Source organism: Molossus molossus, unplaced genomic scaffold, assembly GCF_014108415.1.
Source record: "Molossus molossus isolate mMolMol1 unplaced genomic scaffold, mMolMol1.p scaffold_m16_p_12, whole genome shotgun sequence".
Lineage (NCBI taxonomy): Eukaryota > Metazoa > Chordata > Mammalia > Chiroptera > Molossidae > Molossus > Molossus molossus.
In genome coordinates, this window is record NW_023425347.1 from 82,925,853 (window position 1) to 82,946,828 (window position 20,976).

The 20,976-nt window shown below is 41.0% G+C and overlaps 1 protein-coding gene across 2 annotated transcripts in view; it reads right to left on the reverse strand.

Moving 5' to 3' along the window:
* Positions 1-20,976, reverse strand: part of ZCCHC17 (zinc finger CCHC-type containing 17) — a 57,871-nt gene that overhangs the window by 32,058 nt on the left and 4,837 nt on the right. For both annotated transcript variants that reach the window (XM_036255984.1, XM_036255985.1), the window contains exons 2-3: positions 14,874-14,994; positions 9,905-9,962 (exon numbers count right to left, since the gene is read on the reverse strand). In XM_036255984.1, coding sequence (XP_036111877.1) covers positions 9,905-9,962; positions 14,874-14,939 — 124 coding nt within the window. In that variant the 5' untranslated portion in view covers positions 14,940-14,994. The remainder of the gene's footprint in view (positions 1-9,904; positions 9,963-14,873; positions 14,995-20,976) is intronic.

Consider the following 20,976-nt stretch of genomic DNA (forward strand, 5'->3'; position numbering starts at 1 on the left):
TAAACAAGGCAAGATAGACATTGTCAACTTCAGACTCTCAGGATTTCTTTTACTATGTTCCGAGCTAACAATCCCTAACCTGTTCATATAATTTCTTCCTAGACGAACCATGAGACAATCAATTAGATATCTCTCCTAAATCACAATTTCATTCCAATCCCTTTTCCCTGGATTTACACCCAGATTATTTCATTGAAGTTTTGAGTACTCCCATCTCTTTGGTCACAGATTTATAGGCAATCACCTGGTATGTTTCTATGTCTAATCCTACACTCTGTATGGGGGGATTCATCATCATTAGTTTCATTTTCAGAAGGCAGAATTCTGAATTCTCTGAATTATTGGGAGGTAATTCATTGCCAACCATACATACCAACAATTGCATTAAGTGCATATGGTAGAGGGCACCAAATAAAACATTGAGGTCTCCTCAATCTGTTCTTGGTACCTTACTAGAAGCAGTATATCGACTCGTTCATGTAATCCTCACATCAATCCTGTGACACAGGTTCACATGAGGAAATAGTCCAGAGATAAGTAAATTGTCTAAGGTCACAGAGATGTTAAAGAAAGAACTACAATTTGCCCTGGCCGGTTTTCTCAGTGGTTAGAGCATCGGTCCGCGGTCCAGAGACACCTGGGTTCGGTTTCCACTAAGGGCACGTATCTCGATTGCAGTTTGTCCCTGACCCTGGCTGGGTCGTGCAGGAGGCAGCCACTCGATGTGTACCTTTCATGTCGATGTTTCTCTCTCTCTTCCTCTCTCTCCCTCCCACTCTATCTGAACAAAAAATGGAAAAATGTCCTCGGGTGAAGATTAAAAAAAACTACAATTTAAATATGAATCTGTCAAGGTTCCTACATCATACTGATATTTCTCCATTTTTTTCCTTTATTATTGATCTGTGTTATCTCTCCAATCAAAAAAGGAGAAGGATGATCTCATCTATAAACAATAGAAACACATCTAATTCTGTCCTAGCATATGCTCAAAACACTTCAAGCCACATGGAATGGAGTGCTTCAGGGCAGTTTGTGTCTGGATTTCTAAGCCATAAATACCTAAAGGGCATATCAAGTCCATCATCATGTTCAATAAACCCAACATGACACTTAAACACCCAGCTGGGTGTCTGCTGGTAAAAAAAAGAAAAAAAATTCTGACAATTTGGAAAGGGTTAGCATCTCAATCACCATATGAGAAAGACAGAGTTAGCCAACTACAGATCCCTTAAAAGTATTCTCCCAACTGTGTTAGTTTCAACAATAATTTCCTTCACAACTTCCACTGATATAAAGGAAAGAGGTGAAAATTATAACCATTAGAGGACAGCTGCTGCCAAAAAAAATGTCAAAATAAAACGTCTCCCTTTTCTGCCCTGGCCGGTTTGGCTCACCGGTTAGAGCACTGGCCCGCAGACCAAAGAGTCACGAGTTCGGTTCCAGTGAAGGGCATGTACTTTGGTTGCGATTCAATCTCTGGCCCTGGTTGGGGTCGTGGGGGAGGCAACTAATTGATGTGTCTCTCACATTGATGTTTTTTCTCTCTCTCACTCTCCCTCCTTCCCACTCTATCTGAAAAAAATCAGTGGGAAAAAAATCCTCAGGTGAAGATTAAAAAAATAATAAAATAAAAGGTCTCCCTTTTCTTTTGAGGGATCTGAATTCCTCTCTAGCCTTTTCAAATAAGTTATCTCCAACCAATGGTATATGACAATAATGTAAGCACATAAGTTAAAGTGCTACACATCCTTTATCTTGAATATGTATTCACCCAAACATTTATTGAACATCCACTATATTCTAAGCAAAAATGATGCCCTGGCCGGTTTGGCTCAGTGGTTAGAGCGCCAGCCTGCGGTCTGGAGAGACCCGGGTTCGGTTCCCGCTAAGGGCACGTACTTCGGTTGCAGTTTGTCCCCGGCCCTGGTTGGTCGTGCGGTGGCAGCCACTCGATGTGTCCCTTTCACATCGATGTTTCTCTCTCTCTGTCTCTTCCTCTCTCTCCCTCCCACTCTATCTGTACAAAAAATGGAAAAATGTCCTCGGGTGAGGATTTTAAAAAAAAAAAATGAATCCAAGGATGAATAAGGCATGATCCTGCACATCAGAAGCTCTAAAATAAATAGAGCTTTCCCATTTCACAAATAAGGAAACTAAGGCTCAAGGACTAAGCAACTTGCTGAAGTCAAGAAGCTAGGAAATGGTAAAGCTGGGACTAGACTGCATTTATTCATTTAATAAAATCTACTGAACACTCACTATATCTCAGGCACTATACAAGGACCTGACTCATCCCAACAGCCTAACTATTCTAGAGCTCAATGGATTTACTACAGCTTCACTGATTTTACTACAGTACATTGTAATTTGTTTGACAGCAGCAGGAACTGTATTTTTTTATTTCTGTGTTCCCACTTAACATAGTGACTGGAAAATAGAACCCATTAATAATGATTAGCCAAACTGAATTCATTGCTAAAAATATTTGAGCTTCTACCACAATAACAAGGCACTTTAGAAGTATAACCCTGAACAATCTCTGCTCTCAAAATTTCATAGTTTAGTGCTGGTGGGCAAAGGATATTAGAGAAAAAATGAACTTCATAAATGTATAGGGCTGCATTGTCCACTACAGTAGTCATTAGCCACATAACTGTTTTAAGTTTAAATTTAAATAAAAACATTTAAAAAGTCAGTGGCTACTGTATTAGATGTGATATAATACAAATATATTTGGTCTTTGTCCCTAGTTCCTGCACAGAACTCCTAAACTCTCAAAATTTCCCGTGACAGGAATGTCTCGTTATTCATAATAAGCCCCTTCTGATCACACCAGAGTTTATACTAATGGATGACTCTGAGTAGGGCCCCCAGATGGGGCTAGTCACCAAAAAGACCAAATGATTCGAGTTGGAACTTTCAGCCCCACAGCCCTCCAGAAATGAGGGGGAGAGGCTAGAGATGGAGCTCTATGAAAATTCTTGAACAATGAAATTCAGAGAGCATCAGGTCAGTGAACACGTCAGACTGCTGGGAGGGCGGTGTGCCAGAAAGGACATGGAAGCTCAGTGTGTCCCCCTTCCATAACCTGCCCTATGCATCTCTTCCATTGGGCTGTTCTTGGTTGTATACTTTATAATAAACCAGCAAACATAAGCAAAGTGTTTTCCTGAGTTCTGCGAGCTGTTGTAGCAAATGATCAAACGTGTGGAGAAGTTGTGAGACCCCTTGATTCATAGCCAGTCAGTAAGAAGTACAGGTGGCTTAGAACTTACAACTGGTGTCTTGTGGGAATTACCCCCTTTCATTTGTGGGATCTGACACTAACCCCAGGTAGACAAGGTCAGAATTTAACACCTAGTTGGTGTCCAGAGAACTGGAGACTTGGCTGGTGTCAGAACACACATCAGAACAGAAACAGAACATTTCCATTATCGCAGAAAGTTCTGTTGGACAAAACTATGAGGGGAAAAAAAATCTGGTCTAGATATGAATACTGGGAAAGGACCTTCAACTCAGTAGTAAAGAAGAAAAACAACTTAGCCCTGGCCGGTTTAGCGCAGCAGTTAGAGCGTCGGCCTGCGGTCCTGAGAGACCCAGGTTCAGTTCCCGCTAAGGGCACGTACCTCGGCTGCAGTTTGTCCCCGACCCTGGGAGGTTGTGTGGGTGGCAGCCACTTGATGTGTCCCTTTCACATTGATTTCTCTCTCTCTCTCTCTCCCCCTCCCACTCTATCTGAACAAAATATGGAAAAATGTCCTCATAATAAGCCCCTTCTGATCACACCAGAGTTTATACTAATGGATGACTCTGAGTAGGGCCCCCAGATGGGGCTAGTCACCAAAAAGACCAAATGATTCGAGTTGGAACTTTCAGCCCCACAGCCCTCCAGAAATGGATAAAAAAACAAAGGTGAGGATAAAAAAAAAGAAGAAAAACAACTTAAATTAGAGTCTACGTTCCTGAATCAAAAATGTTAAAATTTGGAGACCAGAGTTATTTCATAGCTCAGGCCTTTCAGGGTGGGACTTAACAATCTTCCCCATTAAGAGCGGAGAATCTAAAAACACTGTAGGAAAGTCAACTGTTCAAGTTAAACAATAAACCTATAGAAGAGCCCAGGGTTAGAACTCACAGAGTTTCCACCTAATTATTTGGCTCCCCTGAGCTCTTCCTCCGAGGCTGGTCTCACTCAGCATAGCTGTCAAATCGACAGATTCACTTATAAGCTGGCAGCCACAATCAGAGACATCACCTGACAGGGCATGCACACAAGTGAGTTGAAGACTGACTGCTGGAAGATGGCAGGCCTTTAATCCTCACTAGTCTCCAAAGTGTCATAGAAATGTTCAAGTAAGGATGGGACTTTCAGATACTGGCAGCCATGGCAAGTACACTAACAAGAAAATCTGTCTTCAGACTAAAAGAGGTGCACGCCCTATAGGCACGAGGACGAGTTTCCACCTCATTAAATCCTAATCAAAATAAAATGAGAAACTTCATTACAGATTGCTTACTACTAGCTTGGAAACTACTGGTAAACCATTTATAATGCTAAAATGCAATCTGCAGCATAGTAGTCTCCAAGGCTAGAGTGTGGCTTTATTATATCCAAAGGTCAGCTGCTGGACTTTATTTTTTAAATTTTGTTTCAAAAATTGCAAAAGTATAAATCCCTCTTCCACATACATCTCTTCCTTAGCAAATCGAACTCCCCAGAGGTAACAATTATTAACAATTTGTTGGATATTCTCCTAGACTCTCTTAAACATACAGAGGATGGACAAAAGTAGGTTTAAAGTTGTGAGTAGGAGAAACGCAGTTTATTCTTGTATTATTATTTATTAAATATTGCATTATTTGTATTAAAACTGTAAACCTACATTTGCCCACCCCTGTATGTAGTAATTTTTTAAATACACCAGCATATGTACACATGCTTTAAAAAGGGGAGGGAGGTCATGCTATACAAACTCTTCTGCAATATGCTTTTTCATTTTATTATCATGGACATCTTTCCATTTCAGTACACTGAGATCTACTCTGTTTCGATTCTAAGAAGCACTTCACAAAACACACTCCAACATCTCTGAAATCAGAATGTTTCTTATAATCAGTGGTGTCTTACAACTACCATCAGCCAGGTATCAGAATTGTATGAAAACTTTCCATTGGCCTTTTCTGCTAAAATGAGGAAGGCACTAGCATCCAAGTACCTTACAATACAGTTATCACTCATCTGCATTGTCCACTGGACATAATTTATCTAATGCTATATCGCAAACTAAATTCTCTGAAGAACTGCCAAATTAAAGGGTCAGCACATTAAAAATGTTAACAGACATTGCCAAAGTCATAACAACTTACGGTGAATAAAAAGTAAAACTCTTGCCCTGGCCGGTTTGGCTCAGCAGTTGAAGCGTCAGCCTGAGGACCAGAGAGTCCCAGGTTTGGTTCCCACTAAGGGGCATGTACCAAAGAAGAAAAAAAAAAAAGGAAAACGCTTGCTGGAAATACCTATTTTCAATAGGGGTATCAATAGCAACTTTTTAAAATATTCATAATCTCAAAGATTTTATGACTGTTTTAAATCACTTTAAAAAAAATTATTTTAAGCCCTGGCCAGTTTGGCTCAGCAGTTAAGAGTGTCAGCCCAGCCCTGGCCAGTTTGGCTCAGTGGTTAGAGCATCGGCCTGTGGTCCGGAGAGACCCGGGTTCGGTTCCCGCTAAGGGCACATACTTCGGTTGCAGTTTGTCCCCGGCCCTGGTTGGTTGTGCGGGTGGCAGCCACTCGATGTGTCCCTTCACGTCGATGTTTCTCTCTCTCTCTCTCCCTTCCTCTCTCTCATCCCACTCTATCTGTACAAAAAATGGAAAAATATCCTCGGGTGAGGATAAAAAAAAAAGAGTGTCAGCCCAAGGACCAAAGAGTAGCGGGTTTGATTTCAGTCATGGACACGTACTTCAGTTGCAGTTCAGTCCCCGCCCTGGTCAGGGTCATGCGGGAGGCAACCAGTCAATGTGCCTCTCTCACATCAATGTTTCTCTCTCTCTCTCCCCTCCTCCCCTCCCTCTCACTCTGTCTAAAGATAAATGGAAAAATAGCCTCAGGTGAGGATTTAAAAAACAAAACAAATAAAAAATATTTTAAGATAATTTTAGATTCATCTCTAGTTGAGAGAAATTTTAGAGATCCTGTGTTCCCTTTATCCAGTTTCCTCCAATGATAACATTTTGAAAAACTATAAAACACTATCACAACCAGAATATCGGCATTGATACGTGGTATAATAAGAAATAGATATTTAGTCTTTGGCCCTGATTCCTAGAACAGGCTTCCTAAAACCTTGGAATTTCCTGAGTAATAAAAATGTCTTGTTATTTATGACAAGCTACTCTCAATCTTATCCAAGTTTATGCTATGAAATGACTATTGGTGGGCTCCTAGAGAGCTTCAAGATGGAAGGTGGTAATCGAGAGGCACCAATCAGGTGATTAGAAGATTAGAATGCTCAGCCCCACTCCCTCATCTCCAGGGAGAAAACAGGGACTGGAGACTGAGTTAAATCACCAAGCCAATGAGTTAATCAACCATGTCTACGTGATGGCACCTCTATAAAAACCCCTACACAATAAGGTCTGGCGATCTTCTGAGTTGGCAAATACAGCCACGTGCCAAAAGGATGATGCACCTTAACTCCAGAGACAGAGGCTCTTGCATTTGAGACCCTTCTGGACCTCGCCCTTTAGACTCCCTCATTTGGCTGTTCATTTGTGTCTTGTACAATAAGCTATAATAGTAAGCATAATGTTTTCTTAAATTCTTTGAGTTGTTCTAGAAAATAACTAAAACTTGGGAGGGTGGTATGTGAACCTTTAAATTTATAGCCAAGTCAGACAGATGTGTGGGTAACCTTGGGGACTCAACACTTACAAATGGTCTCTGATCGGCAGTCTTGTGGGACTAAGCCCTTAAACCTGTGAAGCCTGACACCACCTTCAGGCAGTTAGTGTCAGAAATGAATTGTGGGACACCTACTTGGTATCAAAGAATCAGAGAATGAGAGAATTAGAGAACTGGTTGATGATTCCATACCACATTTTGGAATGGCAAGAGAAAGAATGGAAGTACTGATGCATGCTACAAAATGGATAAACCCTTAAAACAGGCTAAGTGAAAGAAAACAATCACAAAAGATCACATGTGCAAATATATAAACACAGAAAGTAGACTGCTGGTTGCCTAAGGCTGGGGAGGAGTGGGGGGTGGTACCAGAAAATTTGGAGTGCCTGTTAATGGGTACAGAATTTCTTTGGGGGATGACAAAAATGTTCTCGAATTAGACTGTGGGGATGGTTGCAAAATTGTAATCATACTAAAAACCAATGAATTGTACACTTTGAGTAAAAGGTGTGGTATGTGAATTACATCTCAATAAAACTGTTTTTAAAAACAATGTTATAGCCCAGCTGGTATAGTTTAGTGGTTCCATATCAACCCATGCACCAAGAGGTTGCCGGTTCGATTCCCAGTAAAGACACATGCCCACATTGTAGGACCGATCCCCAGTGGGGGCCATACAGGAGGTGGCCAGTCGATGTTCTCTCTCATCGATGTTTCTATCTCTCTCTCGCTCTCTCCCTTCCTCTCTCTCTAAAATCAACAAAGGAAAAAAAATTTTTTTTAAGTTAATTTCAAAAGATTATATGCTTTATTCCATTTATATAACATTCTTTTTAAAAAAATCAATAAAGAAAAAAATATATGAAATTCAAATAGAATGTTATATAGCGCCGGCCAGTTTGGCTCCGTGATTACAGCATCAGCCCGTGGACCAATGAGTCACGGGTTCGATTCTGGCCAAGGGCATGTACCTGGGTTGTGGTTCGTCCCAGTCCCTGGCCCCGGTTGGGTTCATGCGGGAGGGAACCAGTTGATGTGTTCCTCTCATGTCAATGTTTCTCTCTTTCTCTCCCTCTCCCTCTCACTTTCCCTCTCCCCCATTCAATCTGAAGATAAATGGAGAAATGTCCTAGGGTGAGGATTGAAAAAAAAAAATTGTTATATAGCCCGGCTGGTGTGGTTCAATGGTTGAGCATCGACCCATGCACCAAGAGGTCGCTGGTTCAATTCCCAGTCAAGGCACACACCCAGGTTATGGGCCAGGTCCCAGTGAGGAGCATGCAGGAGTTGGCCAATCAACTCTCTCATCGATGTTTCTATTTCTCTTCCCTTTCCTCTCTCTAAAAAAAAAATTTTTTTAAGAATGTTATATAAATAAAATAAAGCACATAATCTTTTGAAATTAACTTAAAAAAATTTTTTTTGCCTTTGTTGATTTTAGAGAGAGAGGAAGGGAGGAGAGAGAGAGAGAAACATCGATGAGAGAGAACATCAACTGGCTACCTCCTGCATGCCCCCCACCGGGGATCGGTTCCACAATGTGTCCTGATTGGGAATCGAACCGGCAACCTCTTGGTGCATGGGTCGACGCTCAGCCACTGAATCACACAGGCTGGACTAAAATTAACTTTATTTTTCACTCACCATAATTCTCTGAAGATTGGTCCAGATTGTTGGGCATATCAAGACTTCATTCTCATTCCTTTTTATTGCTGAGTAGTATACCATTGTATGGATGTACTACTGTTTATTTTTTAAATCAATACTAAGAATGAGCATCCTTTCTTTTTTAAATCCTTACCAGAGGACAATTTAGCATTTATCTTTAGATAGAGCGGGAGGGACAAAAGGAGGAAGAGAGAGAGAGAGAGGAACATCGATGTGAGAGAGACACATCAACTGGTTGCCACCCACAAGACCCCAACGGGGGCAGGGACGAACTGCAACCGAGGTATGTGCTCTTAGTGGGAACTGAACCCGGGACTCTCTGGTCCATGAGCCGACACTCTAACAGCTGAGCCAAACCAGCCAGGACGAGAATGAGTATCTTTTAAGATATTTATTGATATCTTAATATTTATTGATATCTTATTTTTTTTCTCCTGTAAATTCTTCATATCTTTGGCCCCTTTTTCTACTTCACCCTTTTTTTATGAGTCCTTTGTCATATAGTACTACAAATTATTTGTCTCAAATTAACTTTGCTTATGATAATTTTTGCAATAAAGTTTTTGACTTTATGTAATCAGATATTATTGTATATTTTCTTCTAATAACATCTTTATTGTGGTATTTTTCCATTATAATCTTTGATTTATTTTAGCATAAGAATTAGCAAGTTGAGTCTTTGGATCCACTAGCAGTGTGATGCAGCAGAGCGCCCACGAGGCTAGAAATCAGGAGGCTGGGGCTCTAGCCCTGGCTGTGCCATTACCTAGCTAAATCACTCTGAGGAGGCTACCAGTCTGTAAAACTTGCCTTTTCTACTTAACACAATTGTTTTTGAGAAACAGGTAAGAAACTTATAGATATAAAAGAGATTCTCCAAAAATGTTCAACAAATGCCTATCAATCTATGAAGAAAATGTGAAGCATTATATAAGTATATAATATATATTTGTATGTATTATAATACTATTTCCTTTCCATGTGCCATAACTACCAAACTTACAGTGTTAGCCTTAGAGAGTAAATAGTTTGCCCTCTCCCAAATCCTAAGACCAAAGAGGTCAAATGACTTGCCCGAGGCCACAGGTGAAATTTGGACAAGAGCTGGTTCCAGAAGTGAACCCAAAGTAGCTATACCCCAATCCTCCCTCCGAGTCAGAGAGCGTTAAGATCTGCAAAACCTTAACTGTCATTACTTGTCTGTATTCATATCTCTGGACAAAAACAAAACTACTGCCTAAAAATGTAGAGCCTATAATTAGAATGTGGTGGGAGTGACAGCAAAGACAGTGGACTGGGAAGGCTGAATTTCATGTAACAGGCTCCCACCTTGCTTCCGACAGCCTGGGATTTTGATAAAGGCTCCATAGTCTGTCACCATAGCAACCTATAAAGACAAAAGAGAAAAAAGAAAAGAATCAATGTCATACAAATGAGTCTCTCTTCTGTAACATTTAACCTAGTCTCCCTAAATTTCTTTGATATTGACTGCCTCTGTCTGCCTGCTGCAAAACTGCCTAACTAACAGTGATGTTCTGTCAAACATTCTTTCTATTATTCTGAAAATTTAGACTGAATAGTATGTGTGAACCCATTAAAAACACTGGTGAGATTGGACTATTGACAGATGATATGACAGCACCTAGGAATGCCTAAATCTTACACCTATTAAAATCTCCAAAGAAGTATAAAAACAAAAGGAACAAACAGCAGAAAATCAGGTAATAGAGTTACACTTTATGCTGGATGGGACTGAGGCCTCCAATCCCAACTCTAACAATGTGTGATAGGTCATGTAGGATATCCCTTTTTCCTAAACTGCAAATCAAACCAGACCATACAGCCTAATCTCTAGTTCACTTCAAACCAGAGTCTGAGTTTTATCAAGACAATTAGAGAAAAAGCCAATCCACAGACATCTGACAGAAACTGAAAAGATGTAATCAGAGAAAGTGTTGTTCTTAAGTCTTTTGCAGAGTTGACCTAAGATGGAGGGAGGGGTTAGAGGTTTGATCAGTCTATGTACTATGTTGTATGTAACAGTAATGAAGGGCCCAGATACCTTGCCAGACAGATCATTACTCCAGACTACCTCTCTCTCTTCCCCTCTTTCCTCTAGCCCACCCCTCTCACCTGTGGATTGAGACTAAAGTCGTCACTACATACTATATTTATCCTAAATTCATTATTATTCTTGTAAAATATTCAGTGCAATCTCACAAATAATAAATGTTACTCTTTTCAGTGACCTTAGTTAGTTGTTTACTGTTTCAGCTTCACCACAAGGGGATGGAATGAGACAATTCCTGCTGTACTGCTATTCACTAATATATAGTGAATACTCACTACATGCAAACTCTAGTGAAAGTGCTTTACAGAATCCTCGTGACACCACATGATGCCAATACTACAATTATGCTTATCTGGTAGATGACAAAACTAACACATGGAGAGACTAAGCAACCTGACCAACGTTCAAAGCTAGTAAGTAGCAGTACCAGGATCTGAACCTAGGGAGCTGATCATGGGTTCTCTTTAACTATGAAATTCTAATAGCCGAAAGCAATATGACAGCTGATATCTTATTTGCTCCTGGCAACAATCTTAGAAAAGTATAGATGGTAGGTTCCCATGTTGCAGAGGTGAAATAGCAGAGGTGTAGAAAAAGCACAGGTTTTGGTGTGAAAGATGTGGCTTCTAATCCCAGCTCTCCAGCTTCTTACCCGTGGGATCTTGAACACAACTTGCCTTTCAGGGTCTAAGGTCCCATTGTACTCATTTTGTTGCTAGAAAATGACAAATGATGTACATAAAGCACCGGGCACTGGTATCTGGCACCCAAGGTACATTCAATAAATTTTAGCTTTATTTTTTCTTTATTGATATTAGAGAGAGAGGAAGGGAGAAGGAGAAAGAAACAGAAACATCGATGAGAGAGAACATTAATTGGCCACGTCCTGCATGCCCCTCCACTGGAGATTGGGCCCACAACCTGGGCATATGCCCTGACTGGGAATCGAACTGCGACCTCTTGGTGCATGGGCCAACGCTCAACCACTGAGCCACACCAGCCAGGCAATACATTTTAGCTTTTTAATAATTTATAGTCCACGACACTGAAGTACAGAAAGGTAGTGACCAGTAGAAAGGTATACAACTAACTCAGATACAAGGTAGGCACAGATCCTAGGTCCCTTGACTCAGTCCAGTGCCTTCTACTTTACTAAATAGCATCACTACTCACTTCAGTGTTAGAATAAAAACATGAAAATTTCTATTCTCCTCATCTGGTAACAGGAATTTTAGGACAGAACACTTGAACCAACTCTCCAGCATAAGAATAAGTTAAGAACCAAAAGTTCGAAACTCCTGTTTTTCACTGATGAACATGCTGTGCTAGGGTAGGGACAAGACAGTACCCCAAAACAGTACAATCAGGCAGATACCAGTATTTAAAATCAAATCAAAACAAGGTGGAACTGGAGGAAGGACCATGGAGATTAGCTGGTCCACTCCTGTCATTTTTCAAATGAGAAAAGTGAGAATCAGAGACATGAAGTGTTTACTTAAATTCACAAAGCAATTTATTCTCTGTAAAACAGGACCACATGGATTTAAAAAATAATAAGGTGACTTAAAAATTTTAATTACAATAAAAGCAAATTCCTTCTTGCTGAACCAACAAAAGGCACTTTGGCTTATACTCCAGGGTTCTAGAAAGAGGGCTAAGATGTCTCATATTGTATAACAACATTATTAAAGAGCCTAACATTCTAACAAACTTAAAAGTAGCATCTGGAAGTAGAAGCCCAAATCACCTTGCTGTTGTAAATTAAGACAATCTCACTTTTCAATCCTGAAGCTCCAGTGTCACATTATGTATGATCTTTTGAGGAAATAGTATAACAGACCTTAATTTGGTCTCTCCCAAAAGAAAAGGTTAATGTGCTCCAGAATGGATGCACTCAACTGTTCAGTTAGGAAACGGCATTCGTGCTTATAGCCAGCACCAGGTGTTTCCATCACTGTGTCTCCTAGGGTGCACAGAATGGCACCTGCTATAGATGATCACACATCTGCCCTGGTGTCCCCAGAATAATTAGTCAAATAGTTCAGGAGGAAAAATTCAGTAATTACCTCAACTAAACTCAGGACTTGGGTAAAATAAATCTAACAACTTCAGATGAGAGGTTGCATTGGTCTTGAAACTAGTTATCTCCATAATGTAAGTGAGGAATTTGAGGCTCAGATTAATTGTGCAAAGTCACAAAGTTAGAAAGTAGTGTGGCTGGGTAGAGAACAGAAGTATTTTGACTTCCAGTCCAATGCAATTTCCACATCGCCAACACCAATTTCCCCTCAGCACTTTTTTTCTTTTTCAACTACAAGGAAAGTCAGAGGTAGAAAAAGTGAGCTAGCTGGACTCCATGGGCTCAGGAAACAAGTTACAAAGGCAAAACAAGAGTCCTGGAAGCTTAGTGGAGAGAGCAAAGGTGCGGGCCTTGAGGGAAGAAGAGGGGGAAAGGTACCTGTGTGCAAGACAGAGAGAGTGCAAGAGAGAGAAAAGGCTCCCCTCCCCCCTCAGTATTTCTTTGGCTATGGCGAGGCTAAGCCAAACCCCAATTCCCATTGCTATGTCTGTATCCCCTACCATGCTTAAAGAACCTCTCTTTCTTTAAGTCAATAAAATCTTAATTTTTTAAAAAAGGAATACCCAACTTATTTTAAAATGAATTTGAAGTAGTTGCCAAGATACATGAGACAACCATGGCCTCTGCTCACAATCTGGTAGCGGAGATATACACATATACAAGTAACAATAATACAAGACAGTCTATAATTAATACCTTAACAGAGGTACAAACCAATGCCTGTGGAACAACCTGATTTACCATCCACCTTCCTCTTATACCTCAACTCAGTCAAGAGTTCTCTTACGGGTCTTTCACTTCCTCCATGCCTTTATTATGTATAGTTGAACAATCCCAGCTGCTGTGTAGCAGAAAGCTGACTTGGAGAGAGAACTAGAGAATCCCAGCCTTGCCATTTATTAACCATCTGAACATTACTTAACTTCTGAGAAGTTTCCTTACCCATAAAATTTCTTGGAAGAGTGAATGACAGAATGTGTGAAAGTACTGATTTATAAAAAAAAAAATTTTTAATTTAATGTAACTAGGCACTTGTTAGATGTTTGTTGGATGAATTGTCTAAAAAAGTTTAATTCCTATTTACCATGAAATTTCTCTATCCCTAATTCCAATCGTTTCTAAACCATCGTTTTTTAAAATGTGCTTCTGAGCCCTGGCCAGTTTGGCTCAGTGGTTGGAGCGTCGGCCTGCGGACCAGAGTCCCGGGTTTGGTTCCTGCCAGGGGCACATACAAAAAACAAAACAGAAAACAACACCCCACAAGGAGTCCTTCTTGTCAGTTATATTCTTCTCAGGGTAACATGGGTTAAATAAAGTACAATTAAATAAAATGTGTTCCTGACATATTAATCTAGAACTGTAAAGTTCTCTCTGAACAACTCTAGCCCATCCACCCTAATAGCAAAATATAAAACCTACACTAACACAAGTCCCATCTCATACAAGAAAAAGCTGTAGGTCAGGAGTAGCCACTTTTCTAGAAATCTGAGTCAGTTTGTGGAAGGCAGAGATCTCTTCTCTTTCTTGTGTGCAACACAAGAGGAAAAATCAAAGATGATGCCCAGATTTCTAGTGCAGGTACCTGAAGACAGTGGTTCCATTTGCTGATATGAAAAAGACTAGAAAGAACAGATTTGGTGAGAAAATAAAAACTTCAGTTTAAAACATAAATCAGAAATGCTGTGAGGTATCCAAATGAAGGTGTCAAGTGTGCAGCTAGAAGTCTGGAGCTTAGAATGGGTATAGGTGATAGATAGCCAGATGCTCCACTAGCCCTTCCTACTTGAACTGTAATGCTCAAGTCCTGGCCAGTGGGCTTAATCGGCTGAGTGTGATCCTATACACCAAGAGGTCACCAGTTTGATTCCCAGCCAGGGCACATACTTGGGCTGCAGGTTCATTTCCCAGTCAAGGTGAATACAGGAGGCAACCAATTGATGTTTCTCTCTCTCTTTCTCTCTCTCTCTCTCTCTCTCTCTCTCTCTCTCTTCCCCCTTCTTCTCTCTCTAAAATCCATAAAAACATAAAAAAAAAAAAAAAACCTGTAAGGCTCAAGATAGTCTCAAATGGATAGGAGCTCCAAACCCAGCTGCTTTTCACCCTCAATCTAACATAAATGGTAAGTTTTTAAAGCCAAAAGAATGTACCTCTCCTTGGAAAATAGTGTACAGAGCAGGCAAGTTTTCCATGGTCTCAGGTCTTCCTGAATTCATCCTTAATGTTCTATGGCTCCTCCATATCTCTTCTGCTAAAGCTAATTCAAGGGTCCTGTCACAAAGAAGTAAGTCAGACAACAATTTGAGAGACATATGCATTAAATAAGAAACATGCAGATAATCCACAGCTACTCTTTATAGAGTAATAACATAAAATACCATGTACTTTTATCCAAACCTCTTTTGTCTACTCTAATTGTGGGGAGTTTTGGAAACCTTGATTTTATTTCTTTTCAATTTGATATGTACCCAAGGCCATTAGTCTGCTGTTTCGTTTCTTTTTTGTTTTTTTAATCCTCACCCGAGGACATTTTTCCATTTTTTGTTCAGATAGAGTGGGGGAGAGAAAGAGAGAGAGAAACATCAACATGAAAGGGACACATTCAGTGGCTGCCACCCGCACGACTCAACCAGGGCTGGGGACAAACTGCAACCGAGGTACGTGCCCTTAGCGGGAACCGAACCCGGGTCTCTCGGGACCGCAGGCCAACGCTCTAACCGCTGAGCCAAACCGGCCAGGGCTGTTTCTTGTTTTTTTTATTGCTATTGTTAGTATTCTTTTGCCAAGGGAAGGTTTTGAGGTGTGTGTAAATGGATCATTTTAAAAAAGGAAACAATGCCCTGGCTGGTTTGGCTCCGGGGTTAGAGTGTCGGCCCTAGGACCAATGAGTTGCAGGTTTGATTCTAGTCAAGGGCACGTACCTCAGTTGTGGTTTGTCCCAGGCCCTGTTCGGGGTCATGCAGGAGGCAACCAGTCAATGTGTCTTTCTCACATTGATGTTTCTTTCTTTCTCTCTCTCTCTCTCTCTCCCTCCCTCCCTCCAACTCTATCTGAAGATAAATGGGAAAAATATCCTCAGGTGAGGATTTAAAAAAAAAAAAAACATTTAAAAAAGGAAACAATAATAGTACGAGCTAACATTTATCAAGCACTTACTATGTTCAGGAACTGTGCTAAGCACTGAATATCCAATATCTCATTTAATACTCAAAAGTCTCAAGATATAGGTTCTATTATTATATTACATAGGTGAAAAAACCAAGGCTCCCAGAGGTCAAATTACTATGTCTATGTCAAAAAGCCAGAAAATGGTGGAATCAAACTCTGGCTGACACTAGAGTCCACACTTTTAACCACTGTGCTTACTTTTCTCCTGATAAGATTAAAAATACACGAGCTCATTTAAAGAGCTCAGGCAGCCTTGGCCGGTTTGGTTCAGCACTAGAGCATCAGCCCACAGACCAATGAGTCCCGGGTTCAATTCCAGCTAAGAGCACGTACCTAGGTTGCAGTTCGTCCCCAGCCCTGGTCATTACATGCAGGAGGCAACCAGTCAATGTGCCCCTCTCACGCCAGTGTTTCTCGCTCTCTCCCTCTCTCTCCACCTGAAGATAAATAGAAAAATATCCTTGGGTAACGATAAAAATAAATAAATAAATAAATAAATAAAAATTTAAAAAGTTCAGCCCTGGTCAGTTTTCTCAGTGGTTAGAGTGTCCGCCTGTGGACCAGAGAGTCCAGGGTTCGGTTCCCACTAAGGGCACATACCTCAGTGGCAGTTTGTCCCCAACCCCAGTTGGGGTCATGTGGGTACAGCCAGTTGATGTCTCTCTCACATCCATGTTTCTCCCTCTCTCCCTCCTGCTCTATCTGAAGATAAATGCAAAAATGTCCTCTGGTGAGGATTAAAAAAAATAAAAAAGTTCAGGTAGACCTGGTCAGTGTAGTTCAGTGGTTAGAGCATTGGCCCAAGCACCAAAGGGTCATGGGTTTGATTCCTGGTCAAGGGCATGTATCAGGGTTGCAGGTTCAATCCCCAGCTCTGGTCACGGCATGTGCTGGAGACAACCAATCGATGTGTCTCTCTCACATTGATGTTAATCTCAATCTCTCTCCCTCTCTCTCCCTACCCCATTTCCACTCTCTCTAAAAATAAATATATATATATATATAAATATATATATATATATATATATTTATATATATATCTCCACAGGTGAGGATTAAATTTAAAAACAAAGTTCAGATAATACATCAATAATTTTTCTTTATCCTCACCCAAGGACATTTTTGCATTTATCTTCAGATAGAGCGGGAGGGAGAGAGGGAGGAACAGAAAGAGAGAGAGAAACATCGATGTAAGAGAGACCCATCAACTGGCTGCCATCCACACAACCCCAACTGGGGCTGGAGACAAACCGCAACCGAGGTACGTGCCCTAAGGGGGAACCGAACCCGGGACTCTCTGGTCCGCAGGCCGACGCTCTAACTGCTGAACCAAACCAGCCAGGGCATATTAATAATTTTTTAAAAAATAATTTATAATTCAATTTTGTTTACATCCTTTTAGACATTTTTATAAGTACAGTGTTTTTTTGAAGTAGAATCATGAAATCATTAATCAATAGCCATTTTAATATATTTTAGCAATTCTTACATACATACACACATCTTTTTTAAATGCATACATAATAATCCATTGTTAGATAAACCAAAGTTATTTAACTATTTGTGAATCATGTTAAAATACAGATTGCAGTTCTGAGGTGGCCTGAGATTGTATATTTCTAACCAGCTCCCAAGTGATACTGATGCTGCCTTGGTAACATGTCTTACTGCTTTGGAGCTGAATGTGACCTTCCTTAGAGGTACTCCTGCTCAGTCTCTTGGTTTTAAACAGAAGGGAGACTAGCAATCTAGTGGCTCTTAACCATGTCTTTACTCTGATGGATAAATCACTGCTACATAAAGATAAATCTAACAGAACTGTCCTTGGTTCTCTTTTTTCCTCCCAATTACACTTGACATCATTAAGTCCTGAAACTACTTTCCTTAGGTTTTCATAAGAAATACTTTCTTTTCTCCTCAACCCCTAGTGCAATCCTTCCCTTTCAGATGGCTTTGGGTCCTATTTTTGAAGGCTTCCTGATTTGCAATCACCATCCATTAACTAAATTGCTTCTCTTGACACAGAAATGAAAGAAAATGCTGTCACTGCCATGGCTGGTTTGGCTCAGCAGTTGGAGTATCAGCCCGCTGACCAAACAGTAGTGGGTTCAATTCCAGTCAAGGGCATGTACTTCGGTTGTGGTTCAGTCCCTGGCCCTGGTCGGGTTCATGCAGGAGGCAACCGATCAATGTGTCTCTCTCACATGGATGTTGTGTGTGTGTGTATGTCCCCCCCCCCCCTTTTATCTGAAGATAAATGGAAAAGCATCCTTGGGTGAGGATTAAAAAGAAAAAAGAAAAGAAAATGCTGTCAGCCTTCCAAATCCTAGTTTCAGTATCATCCCAAAGCCCAGTAGTTCCATAAGACAACCTTGTATCCTTCTTATAAACTTGCATTATTGTGGTTAGGTCAGAGGTGGGTATTATTCCTTTACTAATAGCACATAGATAGAATGTAGGTAGATTTGTCAATTCTTTTTTTTTAATCCTCACCTGAGGACATTTTTCCATTTTTTGTTCCGATAGAGTGGGAGGGAGAGAGAGGAAGAGAGAGAGAGAAACATCGATGTGAAAGGGACACATCAAGTGGTTGCCACCCGCACGACCCATCCAGGGTCAGGGACAAACTGCAACCGAGGTACGTGCCCCTAGTGGGAACCAAACCCGGGTCTCTCTGGACCGCAGGCTGATGCTCTAACCGCTGAGGCAAACCAGCCAGGGCAGATTTGTCAATTCTTAAGAAATGGCTGATAGCCCTGGCCAGTTTGGTTCAGCGGTTAGAGCGTCGGCCTGCGGTCCGGAGAGGCCCGGGTTCGGTTCCCACTAAGGGCACGTACTTCGGTTGCAGTTTGTCCCCGGCTCTGGTTGGTCTTGCGGGTGGCAGCCACTCGATGTGTCCCTTCACGTCGATGTTTCTCTCTCTCTCTCTCTTCCTCTCTCTCCCTCCCACTCTATCTGTACAAAAAAAAAAAAAATGGAAAAATGTCCTCGGGTGAGGATAAAAAAAAAAAAAAAAAAAGAAATGGCTGATAAACAGGTTAAATTTGGATCCTTCCTTCCACTTCCCAGCTATGTAGTCTCAACTCTAGTCCCTCCCTTCCATGTGTGCAGCATCCCTTATATCACATCCTAGAACAGAGGTTATTAACTGAGGTCAATGGCTCTATCTAAAAACCTTAATTATCCCTCCAACTCTCAGAGCATGAGTAAGGTACAGAATCCATAGAGGTATCAGCAAATAGGGCATCTAAATTAAGCTCAAATATCTCAGTCTCATCTGTTCTTCCCTATAGAAAGGTTGTGGAAAGAACAATAAAAGTGGGGGAAATCGTAAGTTATTTCTTGCTGATTTCTGCTGTGATAAAAAATATGAACAGCTAAGTTTACAGCTCTCCTGTTTGTTCCTGTTGAACAGTAGCCTGAAAAATCATATGTAAATCTTTAAGCAAACTAGCAGCATTTTTGAGGGAAAGCCTGAAATGTAGTAATACAGATTTATAATTCAGGAGTAGAGGGTTGCCATTTTAAAATGGGATTAAAATTCTTTTCATAGTATGTTCTGTAAAGACTTAAGAGTTCTGTAGTGGTTATTCAGAAGCTCCTTAGATAACTCAAGTTTAACTATAAAAAGTCAATTTTTAAATATCTCAAGACCATAGGGTTCAAGAAGGCCAAAGAAGTAGGGATGTAGGCCAACCAACCAGAAGAGAGCCTCTATATCAAAGGTGCAAGGAGCAGAACCCCAAAGAAACCAGAACTGGGGAGGCCCCACACAGAGCATTTGGAAAGCTAGAAGCCTCTCCTCAAAAACTGGGCAGAGGTTGATTATTACTGATTCTCACTTGCCCTCCTAGCCTTGAATCAGCCATGGTAGCAAGAAGTGGAGGTTAGAGGAGGAGGAACTATTTTTAACAGTGTATTCTGCTTTGATCCGGTTTACCTATTAAGCTTCTATGTAAGATTTCATTTGGGGAAAAAAAGTTCTGCTTAAAAAAAAAAAGGTTTATAGCCCTGGCTGGTTTGGCTCAGCGGTTAGAGCGTCGGCCTGCGGTCCCGAGAGACCCGGGTTCGGTTCCCGCTAAGCGCACGTACCTCGGTTGCAGTTTGTCCCCGGCCCTGGTTGGGTTGTGGGGGTGGCAGCCACTCGATGTGTCCCTTTCACGTCGATGTTTCTCTCTCTCTCTCTCCCCCTCCCCCTCCCACTCTATCTGAACAAAATATCAAAAAAAAAAGGTTTATAAACCCTGGCCAGTGTGGCTCAGTTGGTTGAGCATTGAGCATTGTCCTATGTACCAAAAAGGTCACTGGTTCAATTCCCAGTTAGGGCACATGGCCTAGGTTGTGGATTTGATCCCAGATTGGGGTGGGTATGTGAGGCAGGATTTTTTCTCTCCCTATCCTTCTCCCTCTCCCTTCCTCTCTCTATAAAATCAACAAAAACATACTTCAAAAGAAAAGGTTCATAGTTTGCTTGGGTTTACATTTGTTGTTGTTACTTAACAGTTCTAATTAGATAGAACCCTGAAAGTTAAAAGGGATTTTACTCCACCTTTACCTATGTTTATGAATCAAGAAGAGATAAGTTGATAAGTAAAAATACTGGAATATGAGCAGAGGCAGAATAATGACTACAGAACCTGCATTCTCAATCACTATCCCACACTGCCTCAAAAAACATCCACAGCCCTGGCCAGGGTGGCTCAGTTGGGTTGTGCATCATCTGGTGCACCAAAAGTTTGCTGGTTCAATTCCCTGTCAGGGCATATGCTCAGGTTGCTGGCTTGATCCTGTGCAGGAGGCAGCCAATCGATGTTTCACTCTCACAATGATGTTTCTTTCTCAATGTCTTTCTCTCTCTCTTTTCCCCCACACCCTACCTCTCTCTCTAAAAATAAATTTTAAAAAAAGAGAGAGAAAGAATTCACAGCCCACATGTAAACTTTGTAGAGTACAGCTATAACACTAACTAGGTAGGTTCAATCAAAAAGGCATCATTCATGGAGGAAGTTACAATGAGCCAGGTCTGGATTCATTCATTCAAACATGTACCCAAGGACCATTTCTTATTTGGTTTTGCGTTCCCAG